Below are 16,147 nucleotides of genomic sequence, written 5' to 3'. Positions count from 1 at the left end.
GAGCTAAATTAATTACTGAGACAAAGCCCATTCTAGCTTATGGCAAAGATGAATCATTGCAGTATTAGGGGAATGAGCAATGCTCTTCGTTCAAGGGCTGATGAAAGAAAGTCAGACTGTAAAATATAAGCTAATGTACTTCATCATGAAGTCTCCAGCAGGCTTACCCAGTTGCACCACATATATACAGCATGGTCCATAAGAGCATATGCTGGAACTTTTAGGTTGGTTACATTATCTAAATCTGTTTTGTCCAGAACACCCCTGCCCTCCCCCACTGCTTACACCTCACTCGCATTTACACTTTCAATAACCTGAGCAATTTGCTTTTATAGATGATTCACAGATATCGAGCTTCAACTCAGTTGCCTCGAACAGGCCACCAGCCAACAGACACACTCACCCACTGCCAGCAGGCAGGCCATTCATTCAGCTAAATGACTGTGTCATCTGTCAGCCTGTATAAATGAGTGTTTGCGAGTTATGGTTAATTAAGCTAATCACAACACAGGGCTGTGCTGGAGCCTAGGCCTTACAAAAGCCAAACAGATGAAAAGGTGAGTTGGTGGGATGGAGTTATGTCAAAGATTCAAAGAACTGGGAAATATGACAAGTTTTCATTGATATCGTCAAACCAATTGTTTTTTTTTTTTGATTATCACCTATTTTCTCACACTCTAGCAGTGTCCCCCTTGTGCCAGGAATCACTGCTGACAGGTTTATATTGACTGAATCATTGGTCTTTCTTTCTCTGGTAGCAAATAGTAAAAGTTAACAAACAGTGTTTGCTTGTGTGACACCTCGACATTAAACTGAAGGGTTCACAGGGATGGCCCTGTCCTTCGATGAAAAAGTCATAACCCTCTCAACTGTGTTCATTATTGAAAAATCTGTGTTATCTATGCCCGATAAGAGCAGAATTCCCCATACAGAAATAGAAGGATAACATAAAGAAATGGTCAGCCAGCCAAGAGTTCTTGCACCAATTCCCCAGCAGTGGAGTATTTGTTATCCTACAGGAGAGAAAAGCTAGTTTTGTCCTCTGCAGCACATGTGTAGGTGTGTGTGTCTCTATCTGTATGTTATGAAGAGAGATGAACTCTGCAGCAGTACATAGACGCAATGCGGGCTGGCCCCTGAGTTCAGAATTCATCCCCAGTCTTTCCCCATTTATCTTGTCTAAACAAGACCAAAGGACTTCAGCTCTTGCTTCCTCCAACACAAACATATTCACATCTGCATGAGCTCTGATTAACTTGGTTATACATGGATGCAATTAGCTGAAGCAGACCACGGTACTAATGCAATTCCTCCCAGTTGCATAGAATTAAATAGTCCACTACAGCTATTAAGCCAGGACAAAGACGAGATCATGACTCCTAAGCATGTCTAATATGCAAAATAATGAAACACTATCATGAAAATGAGAAAATCTTGACTGAGGTGACCAAGATGATTGAAGCAATGTTGGAACCATCTGGATATTGACCACTTTGGAGGTAATCTGCTCAAAGAGAAAGCGTACTGCCAGAAATGAAACAGCTCAGAGGTCAGATAGAAAAATGTGTTTATATAAGCAAAAAAAAAAAAAAATTGACAAAGAACACATGCTCTTTTTTTTAGCAGTATCTTGCTGCCTTGTGCAGTTACACAGAAGAGTCACAAGGACAAGAGGTTTGCTCAACATAATGTCAACTTTAAACACTAAAGTCAGCAATGAGCATTTCCTCTTTCACTTTACTGCTTCCCTGTCAATCCAAGATTAACTGCAGAAACTGAACATGATCATCATCCAATCTAATCTGTCTGAGCTGCTGTAGGAAGTGGTTACACACACAAAGACGTGTCTGATTGCATCTATAGCAGCCCCAGTGAAAACAAGGGTTAGTTGGTCAGCAGGCACGCAGCCTTTGGCAAGAGCAGGGGAAATAAATGTTTGCATCCTGTAAATTTGAAAATCTAAAAATTGAGAAAAGAAAAAATAAAACACTACTAAATTAAAATACTTACTATGGGATTCTAAACTCTGCCATATGCACTACAAATGAGTGCTACATTAAAAGTTACAGTATGCATTTGGGAAATATATATATATGTATATATACACATATATACACACACACACACACACATATAGTGTGTATGTGTCAGGAGAGCCAATGAAAAGAGAAAGACAATCTTAGAATCTCTAATTTCTCAAAGTTGCATATCGAATACCCCAAGCGCTACACTCCTTAAGTAGAGTGGAAATTCAATTTACAATGTCTATACTTTACCTGACACTGTCTGTCCACCATTAATACTATCACACATAAATGGGCTTTGTCACACCAATTAGTGGAAATAACCTACACAGAATGTTTCCTTTTCTTTGCCATAGTGCTTGTGATCAATTACAGAAGACCAGAAAATCTATAATGTGAGGCTTAGTCACAGTAAAGGCTATAGGAGTCTTTGCAGCCCATGTGGCTTTAAGTAAGGAATCCAATAACACCATGTGCAATCATTAGCTTGTCAGGTTTTATTACACTAGCACCTGAAGGCTAGTCCACTGACCACAGCTGTTACCTAACCTGTGTGGTTATGCTAAGAGTATGTAGAGAAGTGAGGTTTAATGAGAGGTAAGACACTTCAGTCACTGCATCCTTCAGTCACTACCTCTCTGCTGCCTTGTCCTATCTGTCGCCCCCTTCTTTGTTTTTCTCTACTGCTCCCTCTTTCTCTTTAAGATTTTTTGCTATTTTTATCTCAATCCTATACTGTTCCTCTCTTTCAATAAAAAAAAAAAAAAAAAGCTTTACTAGCATGGATACCAAGGCTACAATATTACTTCAGCAAAACTACAGATTACTGAATTCAGTGACCATAGCCATGAACATGATTGATAACAGACAAATCAGAAGACTGAATTTAAGTACTCTGAGCTTAATGCTAACATCAAAATGCTGCTATGAATATTCAATGTTTAACAGGAGTGTTTCAGCAAGTTCACTAACTAATTTAGCTTCTACCATCAAAGCCCTGAGCTGTACATCTCCAACAATCCAGCTCAACCACCGTTCTATGGCTTGTGTAGTGTAAGTATGTCACACTTTCTGGACCGGAAAGAAATGTTGCCCGTGAACAAAATCCAGGTAGCAATTATGTTGTCACAAAAATGTGTTTAGCATGGCACATTTGTAGCATATAAAGCATTCTATAAAAAGTTACCATCACATATTCACAAGAACTAACACTTAAGACTCTTTCATGTCACCTTTCCTGACTTCTGTACGACTTTCTCCTCTGCTGTCATACCACCTTCCCCCCCTGCGGGATCTTCATCCCACCATATTAAGAGTGGAAATGTATCTGCTTCCATTGTAATTACAAACCCACTAGAGGCAAAGCTTCTTGATCTCTGCTGGATCCTCGCTTGCTTTTCATTTTTCCTTTATTTACTCGCCTCTCTCAGCCGAGAGGACAGACACATGCTGAGCTATCAGTTCTGTTTTTCTTGTCTTTCTGCTGGGCATTCTTTGCATCGAGTATGCTTGAAATTACAATGCCATTTAGGGAGGCAATAAAAACAAGGAAGTTGAAGGGGAGGGCGTTTGACAGAAAAAAAGAGAGAGGTCTGCTTGTTTGTGAATTTTGGGGTATGAGCAGTAAGTGATGCATACGAGAGGTTGTAAAGATGCACAAGCAGATTGAAAGGCTAGAATCATGCCTTTGTTTACTGTTAGCATCTGGATTAGCCATTTCACTGTCAATCCTCCTTGTGGTTAAAGTGTTGACTTATAACAGGCCAGGATGAAAGCTTGACGGTGGGGGACAGTTGGCTTTCTGCAGGGACAAAATGAAAACTGCTGAAAAGAACACAACCATCCTTGCAACCCCATGAAAACAGGCCAGTTTAAACCAACGAAGTCTGCTACAGTTTCTGCATGAAGGGTCAAGATGAGGGCAAGCGCTTGATGAACCCACTGTGATCCATAACCAAGACCAGTTAGGCAAGTACTGTGAGAGTGTGGCCTACCAACATCCCACAAAAACAAGAACACACATAACAGCAGAGTGGAAAAGAACAAGACCGAGGTGTGTCTGCTGTGAATTTGTGCATTGTTTCTAAAGGTTGTTTCAAATCTGTGTTTCAAATCCATTCAGGGAATTTTTACACTATCAGCCTGCTGTTTTTTCTCTTTGCATCCAATCCATATTTCCTAGAACATCACATGAGAAAGGATATTATGAACAAAACACGGCCATATCAGCCCATTGCAAATGGATTTACACTTTTTTTTTTTTTTTTAGCCTGTATAGATCCAACACAGGCTACCCAGATGAGAAAAGTTATTTATTTGAATTACTTTAAGAATGTGCTCAATTTCCATAATACTATTCAGTTTGATGCCATAAAAGCATAGCAATGACAAGGTTGGAAAAAATATCTTGCTTTGAGGAATATTAGCTTTTTGCTACAAAACCCATCTCTCACTTCAGTTAGACGCCTCACACAGAATGAATTATTTTTGTGTGTCAATGTGGAATCTGCACTGATCTTTGCCATCTGGGCTCTGACCTCACTCCATATGAGGAAGGCCCCAGTGACAATAATAACTTCTTCTCTTATTAGGTTTTTGTTGGGATGTTATTTTGTATAAATGGACTGGCTACTGACTGAGCTTCTTTGCTCACTTTTATTACTACTCAAACAGATCTTCATGTGCCACATGCATTCACATTAGATAGTGTTGGGAGCAAATTAACAAAGAGAAAACTGCCTATAAATCAAGTTGGAAACTCAAGCTTTCTGCCTCGAGCTCATAATGCTGCTCACCCTCTACAATTTGTTTGCTACTCAGAAAACCAATGACCGTGCCTAGTCAGAGCAGGACAAAAGTGGCTTCATGTTGATTAAACTTTTAGAAAAACCAGCAGCATTCAGACACTCCTGGGTACCGTGTGTGGATGTCGATGGCAATGACTCTGCTCCCTGGTGGTGCGGCAGTGAGAAAAGGAAAAAAAAAAAAAAAAAAACCACAATGTTCCCAAAAACTTTGTGAGAAATACATGTGACAGAGTCCTGCCACAACTAGAAGAACAGACACAGCTTTTATGTTTATCTTGTGGAATGTGCTCTGTTTAAAACACACAAGTTCCTCCGAGCCTTGGGAGGTGGTGATGGTAGAAATGTTTGTTAGTGATGGTGGCAACTGTTTCAGAATGAAACAGTGATTATGAATACTTTAACAACTTGCACATACAACAGCCTGAACACTCAAAGCTAATTTCCTTCCTCTTATCTGGATTCATATGTACCTTGAGATCATGATACAAAAGGAGTAATATGTGCAACCAGCAGCCAATGTAAAGGGATGATTATCATATCTAAATCAAATCCAAGTCTTCACTCACTGCATGAAAGGGTTTCAGGGGAGTCTCAACATGTTGGCAAATAGGCATCTGGGAATTTAAGTGCTGCATATGTAAGATGAGAAACGAGTGTTGCAACGGAAAGATTCGGTGTGAGGCCTTGTAAATACATTTATTACAGGAAGAAACCCGAGGAAATAAAAAAAGTGCCAAATATTTGTTTCTACTTCTATGACTGTGACAGCAACATGGCAATATTAAAATTCCTCAATTTGGCTCATGTCTGAGTTCCAGTCACACCCTGAATGTTACATTAGAAAACCAGATCGCGCCAATAAAGTCAAATCAAATGGATTGCAGAACAGCAATTAATTCCAAGGATAATGACAATGGAAGCGCTCCAAAAGTGTCTCCACCTCAATTAGTCTCTCATTGCACTGTCGATGCAGAAGATGGATGAAAGAAAAACAAATTAAGTTGCAGAGAAGGGAGAGGGAGACAAAGGGTGAAAGGAAGAGATAAAACAGGGAAAGGAGGGAGGCAGAAATAGTGAGAGCAAGTGATTTACATGATGAGGGCTTGAGAGGAAAGAGTCTGGGAAAGAGGGAAAGATTAAAAGAAAAAGATAGGTAAGGTGGGAGGAGAGGGCCATGAAGAAAGAGCTGTGTGCATAAGAGCTTCCCTGATAATAATAGACACTAATGGACATCATAGAGAGAGTGATTAGAAAGAAGAAGCAAGACAGAGAAAGCATAGAAGTATTGATCAGAGCAGAGAAGTAACTAAGATGAGAGCAACAAACACATTTGAAGACACAGTGAGACATCAAGTGACAATTAGAAAGGAGAAATCTGCTGTACTCACAGCTGGATGGGCTGGGCAGTAGGCATAGCTTGTGCGCGTGGACTGGTGGCGGTGATGAGGCTGTTGTTGATGGGAGAGGTAATGCTGCAGACCTGCACATGCAAAAGAGGGACTGTTCCAGGCCCCATGACCACCACCGCTGCCAGTGGCCCAGTTGGAGCCAAGACCTGGACTCATGGCCGCTGACTTATTGCTGTGGTAACCTCTCACTGCCGCACTGGGCTGGTGGAAAGTAAAAATGGGGGGAAAATGGTTAAAGAAAAGAGGAATTGGTAAAATGAGAAGGGAAAAGGTGGGTTAGTGTGGGTGAGAGACAGAGAAGAAGAAAGAAACTGTGAGGGAGTGCAGTGACAAATGTAACCGTCAAGAACATCACTAGCAAAACTGTGAGAAGCCTCCACTCTGCAGCAGGCAAGCACTGACAACTGACTGCCCGCTCACTGACCTGTAGAAAAAGTGAAAGCAGGATGTGGTTCTGCTCTAAAATCTCCATACCAGAGCATCAAGATTGTTCTCTCTCTGTCGTTTCACCCTTTCTCCCTCCCTTTCCCTCTCCAAGCACTAGATCTTGTGAAACCCCCTTCTGTCACGGTCGAGATGTGTTCTTGCTGGAAAAGCGTTGATTGGTTTGATAAGATGCTAAGATTACAGACTGAAAATGGGCTACCCAGTCTGGCATTATGTATTGGATATCAACAGGGTACAGGAAACACAGGGCTAAATCTGCTGACAGGTTGGCTTATACCATTCTGAGATGGGTTAGCTAGACTGTCATGGCCATTGGAGCACAGAAAAAAAAACAAAAACAAAATACACACAGGGCGCACATGCCAACCCATGGCTTTTTAATAAGGCCAAGGGTATGTTGATGTAGCATTTGCCAACTCTAGTAAAAATTACAACTTAAGTTTGTCCTAACCTGAATTAAGACTTTAAACAGCAGATGTTACTGCCTCAGGCAAATTCAGATTTCTAAGGTTGTCATTCTTAGACAGCTGTCCAAAAACAAAACAAAACATGACAAAACGTGATATAATTTACATGTGTGAATAGTGAGCAGAGAAAAGACAAAGCACCTTGTATGAAGCACAGCTGTGCATCACTAGTAAGCATTAACAGTCCCCTTTAGCCCCTGTAGGATTTTCACTGCATTCAGAGGCCATCCCACACAGGGGAAACTGTGGGAGAGCGATGGCAGCAATACAGACTCACAGCTGTGCTTAGAAAGCTTGCCAGTCTCGTATTCTTCATCACGAACAAACCTAAGGGGGAAAACATAAGCCAAAGTTCAGCCTAATACATACATTATATAACGACAGGTTTAGGGTTCTTGTTAATATGAAACAGAAGGCAACAGTTTCCCTTAAAGCAGGATAAACAAATTTATACCGTACAGAGCAGAGTCTATAGAGAAGTGTCGAAGAGGCTCACTGCTGAAATAAAACCATAAGTCCTGGGGAAAAATAGATAAATACATCAAGAAGTGATTTCAAAATCACCAGGTTTTCAACTGGGTCAAAAGAAAAAGGAAGCTTCAGCTCTAAACACACAGTCCTAGTGTCAGAATTTAAGAATTGTGTGTAAGCACAATATATTGTGCTCACACACACATCAGGATTTAGAGCTATGCCTCACTGATGCAAGATACTGAGTGCTATTGAGACATTCGCACACTACTATACAGCCACTTTAAAAGCCAGAAGGAAAGGAACAGCCCTAAGTATGGTACATTAAACTGCATGGCCACAGCCACTACTTTAACGCAAGTGTTCACCAGTCCATAGAGTTTAAGTGCAGCCCCAAGCTATGTAACAACCTCCATTGGCCTTTTAAATGAGGATTATTCAGCCAAAGAGGAGGCTAATGCATCTATGCAGAGGTGCTTTGTTGAAGACCCTATCTCAAGGGAGAGGTAAATCTTAAATATGTTTCATGCATGTATGTTATATGGGATAACAGAGTCGCTAATGCAAACATTTTAAAGCTGAATTGATATGCTGCATGAGTGACAAATATTTTTCACAGGGACAGGGCTGTATTTAAACATGAGGCTTGATTCTGAGGGTCTTCATTCCTCAACTGGAATGCATGATTGGTCCCCAGACTCAGATTCACGTCACAGACTTTCAGCGGTTTGTCAGAGAGCTCCCCCCTGCCCGTATTTCTTCATATTATTTAAGGCCCAATCGGATCTGGTTACACAAGGCGTTTTCTGCTCTGAGGGGGAATGTTTTACATGCAGGCAAACAGATGTGTGTATGTGCTGACTGGTGTCTACATTTGTTTGTGAGTGCATCCATCTGTTTATGTGTGAGTGTATGTGTGTGGTGGGTTATTTTCTCAAAACTTATGAAGAATAACTTATTGCAAAGAAGAAAAATAGTTATTCTTTTTTTTTAAACAAATCTTAGAATTTGTGTGCATAAACTCTAAATTCTTTTGAGTTACACATTTTGGCACAGTAGATGGGAAACACATTTTGACATTTAATCACTTTATGGTTCAAGTGTTCGAGAGTTAAGGTTAGATTGTAAAAGATAGGACTATGGCATTATAAAAATGAGGGCACTAACAAGTAAAGAATTACAAGCATACACCTTCATTTAAGCAAGTAAGAGAAATACGGTTGTGTACTTAACTCCAGTATTTCTTTGGTATCAAGAAATAATCTGTAGCGGAAAGTGTAGTGTAAGCAGGCACTTAAAGGTCAATTACAAAAAAATGTTCAGAATCTCCTTTTGTGGTAAGCATCTTTAACAACTGCGATATTTGACTACTAAGAACATATTTGCATAATAAATTTGTATTGCGCCCATTAAGACTCATGTATCCCAAAATCTTCAAAAAAAAAAATGTCCAAGTGATATATAAATAACTCTTACACCATGTTAAGCTTATATCATAGTACATGCCACAAATGGAGGGATGTGCATTATTTTGTTGATACAAGATATTCATTTGGTTTACCAGAGAAGAAAAATGTAACTAATTCAGCAAGCAGGGATGTTATCAGCACCATTTATTACTAAACATGCAAGTCGAGGAGAAATAATGCTTCACCTTCAGCTATGAAAAAGTGAGTGGAGGTTGTGTCGCCATTAATACACTGAGATGAAACAGAGCATAGCACCTCTCCCGAGTCCATTTTTCACTGGTTAAGTGATTTCCTTCTCTCTCCTCTCTGTCCCCGGTGACACTGCATGGTTAAGGACGTCAGGGGATGGACCTTTGTGAATTACAAAACTCTTGAGCTGCATCTCCTATGGAAATGCTTTCTTTATGTAATGTCCCGCAGTACAAGGTATCGCACTATAGCTCAACTTTTTTTTTGTTGTTTTTTTTGTCTACAGGTGGAAAATTTTTGTTCAGATAAAGAATGTTCAGAATCATTAAATAAACAGAACAACTTGATAGTCAAACTGTGAATTTAGTGCTCTTTTAAAAAGGCGTAAATTAAATCTAACCTAGTACTGGTGGTGGTGTCAGTGTGAAGTCCTCAAAGATGGAGGTGAAGAAGGTTAAATGGACTATTTTATAATTCCTGAATAGAAGACACTGCTTCCTCATTCACCGAGTCATTTCTTTGGGAACACTGTGTGACCCCATAACTGATTAAATCTCCCCATGACGTTTCTTTGCAGAAATAATACAGTCATAGTCAACTATTCCTTGCTTTCCAGGAAATATTTTCACCATGAAATCTATGACACAATCGAACAAAAACAAGCTCTGGTAAGGTGTTGAGGAAGCAAACTGTGGCCTGTTGGTGAGAGATCAGATTGCTTTTGTATTAAGAGAAATACACTCCTTCATGGATCTCTGTGAAATTCTACAGTTTTAAGGTTTCTGCTTGGTATATTGACTTTCTTACAGGATCAAACAGCCTAAGGCAACAGATTGCCTTTTGTTATTAATATGTTTTTTTTTTCTGACAAGTTATCTAATTTTATCTTAAGGTGCAACCTTTATCTGAAGGTTTAATACTAAACATTATGACAAATAGTCTTGTGTCTGTTTTTCCTTCTTTCTCTATTTATTTAATAACACTGTACACCCTTGGTCTGATTATCTGTTCATCCAGAAGGCACTGAGCCCCATAGCTCCTGCTGGATGCATTGGTACAGCAATGCAGAAATGGTGATCTTTCACAACACAGATCCAAATCAAATTGTCTTGGTTTCGTTGGCCTAAATGTATTTTATCTTTGCACCATCCAATACAGTACAGCTAAAAAAAAAAAACATTGTCCTCTCTCCATATTTGTTATTAGTCTTATTGAAAAGCTAATCAGATGGACAAAAAGGTTCCTAAAACATGACAACAAATAACCAAGTACTACTGCATTTTGAAATGAAGGTTAAAATGTTTAAGGATGGGAGGCTTCACAGGGACCAGATGGTATTAGTTAGGGGATACTGTCTTCTAGAGGGCCCTCCATGCCTGGTTGCTCCGTTTGGCCAGCTATGAAAGAGATGCAGCTTTCCTTTGGCATCTCTGATGACTGACTTCCTGGAGGCTGTGTTGCGTGAAATGGCCTTCTCTGTACCAGTCAGTCTTTGCCAATCCTCATCTCCTCACACAAGTAACCGTCTACCACCAAACACGCAAGCTTTGACTGTCACTCCTGGTACAGGGTCACCGGTAGTTCCAGACACAATCCCAAACAGCAGCTCTCACCCCTTCACCAACACTCAATGACCAAGTTCAAGTGTAACCAAGGCAGTGGCAGGGCATGCATGGATTTCAGGGTTCTCTCAGATGAAAAAGGGAAGGAGTAAGCAAGTGAGACATTAGCCCTGGGGCCTTAGTACCACAGCAGCAAAGAGGGTTGGCAAGGCCAACACCACATCGCTTCTCCCTCTCGTCCTCTCTGGCTCTTTTATTAACACTCTGAAACATTTCTGTGATCTAAGACAAGAGTCTAGAGGGACACAGAGTAGGTGGTAACCAAGGCAACTGGGTCAGAGGGTGACTCATACCCAGGGCAGCCTCTCATACAAGCAGCATAGGACTGTACTTGGGGTCAGCTGTGATACGTTGAGAGTGTGGTGTGCACTGTTAAGATATCTGCACTGACCTTAGTTTGACTGTGAAATGGCTTTGGACTGTAGTCCCCATAGCGACTGCTATGACCCAGTCTGTTTAGAGGCTCTGTTGTATGAACAGATAACACAGGATACCCATCCTCAAGTCCTGCACTCTTATTTTAAGATATTAGGGAGCACTGTTTGTGTATTTTTGCACAGAAAAGACAATATTTTATACTTAATAAACTTAAAGACTAAACTGCCTTCATATCAAATACTGAGCCTTTTGAGGTCTTTGACGAAAGACAACAGGATTCAAAGTAGAGGTACAGAGAGGACACACACAGGGACAGAAAAAGAGGAAAGATGACAAGAGGAAAGATTTTAGATTTGGAGATTTGGAGCTCTGAGAATCTTTGATGAGCAATAACCCTTCCACACTTGAAACCTCACAACCTTTTGTCGGTTAGTCTCCTCTGCAAATATTTTTCTTGGCCTTGACACATGTTTACGCTCTGTTGAACCAAGAGTCCGGGGGCTGCTGCTGTGAGGCGGATGTAGAGCCTTCAAATTTGCATCCTAACATACTATCGGGAGCCAATGGAAAGATTTGAGGTTCAGGTTCAAGTTAACAGAAGAAAAAAAAAAAGAAAAAAAAAATCAATTTATTGAACTATCCTGATTCCATTAAAACATACACAAGGAAAAAAAGATACCCAAAGTACTCAGTGCTCCCTTCCCATCACCCTCCCTTGATTTCTTGATTTCCCACGATGCTTGGACTAACAAGAAAAACCACCATCAACCCCATCAGCGTAGAGGGGACATAAATATTTACACAGGGGTACTTCAGGGGGAAATGAAGATCTAATGCTGCAAAGCAGGGACTGGTGGAAATGGATATTTATCCAGTTCAAGTAGTCAGTCAGGAAAAATGTCATCAATAAAACTGCTAATTAACTAAGTCAGTTTCTCACTTAATTGCTTCCCAGACTGTGAAGATTTGCTGCTTATCTCTGTTTTATACTATTGTAAACTGAATGCAATGCAAAACAAAGACTATCCTCCCAGGAAAAACAACATCAGTCATTTAAAGAAGAGTGCCTTAAAAATTGACAAAGCTCTCAAAGGCTGAAAGAGAACATAAGGAAAGCAGGTCACATTATTTTAGAGGGACAAAGGTTGTGTGGGTGAATGGTTAAGGAAAATGTCAAACTTTTATATGTGAGCCTACTGTGCTTCCCTATTTCCAACTTCAGTCAATATTCATTAAGCATGACAGTTTCCAAACCTTAACCACATGACCTTGATCTTTCCCTACCTGATCTTAAGACACCACTTTGGTCTGGGAAAATTGTCAAAACCATGTACAATTCTGAGACATTTTATAGACTAAATGATAAATCAAAATAAATGAATCATCAAAATAATCGTTACTTAGGGCTATTTAGGTTAAAGTGTTTAAAACTAAATTATGAAAAACAGGGCATGATCTTCAGTGCAATTTTCTATGGCCTTTAAGCTTCTGAGATTTGTCAGTAAATACAAAAAAAAGAAAAAAAAAACTGTAAAAACCTACTGACCCTGCAACCCTAAATACACATGCATATAAGATGTTTTGAACAGGAATCCAAGATGCAATGCACAGCACTTCAACATGTTTACAGCAGTATAGAGACAGGCTGTTAATGTCTGCTGCTGAACTATGATTACAGCTGTTTACCCACAGGGGCAGCTGAGCTGTGTCTGAGTGGATCACACCTCCAGACAAATGCTTTAACACTGACATTTTAGTCCTCTTCTTATGTATGCTTTCTATACACCTACTTCTCTGGCTCTGTCACTCTATCTGTGCGCCTTGTTCTATCACTGTCTCCCTTTGTCTCCCTCTTTCTTTGTCTCTATATGTCTTTCTACCTCTATCTCACTGTCCAACTCTCTCTCTCCTTCCATCATTCTATAAACTGTGGGGATGATGGATGCATCTGATTGTCCGAGGCCTCAAACACACTAAATCTCTAGTGCTGCTCTGTGCCATTAAAAGAACACCCACATAATGCAGAAATAGCTTCACATAATCACTAAGTAAGCAATGTTCTGTATAGTGGGGGAAAGAGTTCAGAACATGTGCTCTTAGATTAAATACCAGTTCATTTTTCCTCCCAAAATTGTAGAAGTGATTTGCAAACTCTTCTTTGTTACCTAGTCTTGTAATAAAGGCGATGTGAGTAACAAATCTTTAAAACGCCAAAAAAAGTAGTTAAAGCTGTGATCTTACTTGAATATACTCATTCTTCAGCATTCTTTTAGCTATAAAAGTGGCATCTTAAAAGGGGATTACCCAAGAAACCAGCCAAAAGCCCAGTATCTTTATCAGATCATACTGCAATGCAACAGGATATGCATACCGAAAATGAGTCAACATGTATTACAAAAAAAAATGTGTGTATATATGTTCAACTTTTAGATTTTATGCAAGGTTGAGGTAACTATATCACAGGAATTTACCTAATCTTTACGTTTACCATTTTAATGTGTTTGCATGACAACATTAGTACTAAACACTCATTAATTCTGAGAGGAAGGGGAATTTCTTTAGAATTACAGGTACATACTTGATCATAAATTGGACAAACACATCCAAGCAAACATAGATGCATGGATGTGTAGTATTCTAGCTTGGAGTGCAGCACTTAAGTTTGTCTGATTCTGTCATTGATGCCTTTATCCCAGTGGCCCAAAGTGAAACTGAAGGAGGAGAGGGGGAGTAAGATGAGATGAGCATGGCTTTGAAGTGATGGTGTGTCTTCCATGGGAGGTTCTTGTCTGTCTGTCAGAAGCTGTTTAATCCGACTCCCACTGTGTCTGAGTGATGAATGTCTAATTTGCTGAAAAAAGAGGGAACTAAGAGGTCCCGGAGAATTGTCTTTGCTTTAACAAACATCCAAAATCCCGTCCCCACACCCCCGTCACGCAGTGTCCTTGTCGCCGTGTTCCCTCCAGATGGGCCCCGATAGCTGCCGCACCTCTCAGGATGACATGAACCCCAGCTGCTACTTCTGCTGCTATTTCTAGGCCTATACCACATTTCCACCACAATTAAACCTGATACCACCTTCAAATGTGCACATCTGTCAGTCCTGACACACCATACAGGTAAAGTGCAGCTAAAGACAAAGAAGTTATTTATATGAAAGGCAAAACTTCAAAGACATACTATGGGAAACCCTAAGTCAAAAAGACGTGTACACATTATTCATATGAATGGTAACTCCTAGGGGTCAAGGTCAAAAGATGGACAAAAAGCACCAATATCCTCTATACAGTTACTCTTTTCTCCTCTAAAGCTTGAAATCACTTTTTTTGCTTTGTTGTCTCGCCACTCAGATCCCTGTGGAGGCTGGAAATGAAGAATTAAGACGAGAGCACAAGAAAACAAACCAAGTTGCAACCAAGTTGGAGAACACTGCAGTACTCCAATAACAACACTTCTTGATAAAAGTCTATTTTCTCTTCACACTGTCTCCACATGATGTTATCATTTTTCTTTAAATTCAATAAAGTCTTCTCTCTCCACTCAGATGAAAACGGTATAGTTTTGAGATGAGCACACAGTTATGTGCAAGTCTCCCATATGAGGCCACCCTGCATTATGACTTGCTGAAATGCTGAGGATGTACTGCTGTGAGAGGCCATTATGAACACAGACCTTTGGTGAGCTTTGTTTTGCTTTCCATTAAAGATGAACACAGAAATTACTCACTGAGCACAGAGGAGAGAATTTTTCCTTTGGTTAAGAGTTGGTTCAGCCTTTTATAATCACCTTCGTCCAATTCAGACAGGGCTGTCCTCAAGCAATCACAAAGTAAAACTTTTTCAAGAGGACATGTGCAAGCACCTTTTTTGTTCCCTGCTACTTTTGCAGGCTTTGGTGAGAACTGTTGAGGCTGTGAGGCCCACACAGAAAATATACAGGGTCACTGCCCTCGAATGTTTGAGAAGGACACTGAAAGGCCACTTTTTACTTTATAATCCAATGATTTTCACCAAATACAGTAAAGCTACAAATGAAGAACTATATGACTGTGTGAATTTGTCCTGAATTTGAAGAGCAAGCCACTTTAGGGAAGTGTTTACACTCATTTTAGTGGACTTCTTTGTCAAATAAAAAGTGCATGTTGGGCCTCTTTATCGACCCATGGCAATGAAAAAGTTTGAGTGGCGAATGAGTCCACAATGTGTCGTATCTCCTGCTCCACTATCTCTCGATCTGGCATATGAAAGACAGTGTGTAAGGGACTAGAGTGAAAAAAAAAAACAGAATGATCCCACCACTCTTCACCTCAGTGGAGCATAACAGGGTACGCGTGTAGAGTCATGACCACATTCCAGCTTGTCTCTAGAGCGCTGACACAGGGACATGTCAGAACAGTGGCTCCTGCCCCCCTGAGAAAGCTAGACAGCTATACTGTCACTGTTTTGAAAGGACTGCAATGTGATACCAATGCAGCAACTCCTGTTGGACATATGAAATGCTCTATGATGCAAGTTTTGCATGTTTCTGCAAAATTGACCAATTATCAATCAATTATCCATTAATCAAGAAAAACATACTGTATCTCGTGAGGTGAAGTCATAGCCTCGCTCACGAGAGCCTGCACTGTCCACCATGTTCATAGCCATCATGTCCTTTACAGTCAAAGCTTCTGAGGAGCTGCTCCTAGCTAACACACACTACAGCACAGCATTGACATGACAATTAAATGTTAGAGAGGCCCTAGCTGCAGTAACACATTTAAATATGAAAATGTGGTAAAAAGAGTTAAAAGTCCACTTTTCTGATTTTCTTGGCAAAAGTTGTTGCTCATTGTCACTCAGCACTAGACAAATACTATACTGGA

The 16,147-nt window shown here is 40.2% G+C and overlaps 1 protein-coding gene across 6 annotated transcripts in view; it reads right to left on the bottom strand.

Moving 5' to 3' along the window:
* rbms3 (RNA binding motif, single stranded interacting protein) overlaps positions 1–16,147 on the bottom strand; it is a 237,709-nt gene that overhangs the window by 185,808 nt on the left and 35,754 nt on the right. For 4 of the 6 annotated variants that reach the window (XM_026299821.1, XM_026299812.2, XM_026299815.2 and 1 more), the window contains exon 3: positions 6,220–6,441. The exons of the other annotated variants lie outside the window; for them this stretch is intronic. In XM_026299821.1, the coding sequence (XP_026155606.1) occupies positions 6,220–6,441 (222 nt within the window). The remainder of the gene's footprint in view (positions 1–6,219; positions 6,442–16,147) is intronic. 6 annotated transcript variants of the gene reach the window in all.

This window comes from Mastacembelus armatus, chromosome 11, assembly GCF_900324485.2.
Source record: "Mastacembelus armatus chromosome 11, fMasArm1.2, whole genome shotgun sequence".
NCBI classification, from domain to species: domain Eukaryota; kingdom Metazoa; phylum Chordata; class Actinopteri; order Synbranchiformes; family Mastacembelidae; genus Mastacembelus; species Mastacembelus armatus.
This window is presented reverse-complemented; position numbering and strand designations above follow the sequence as displayed.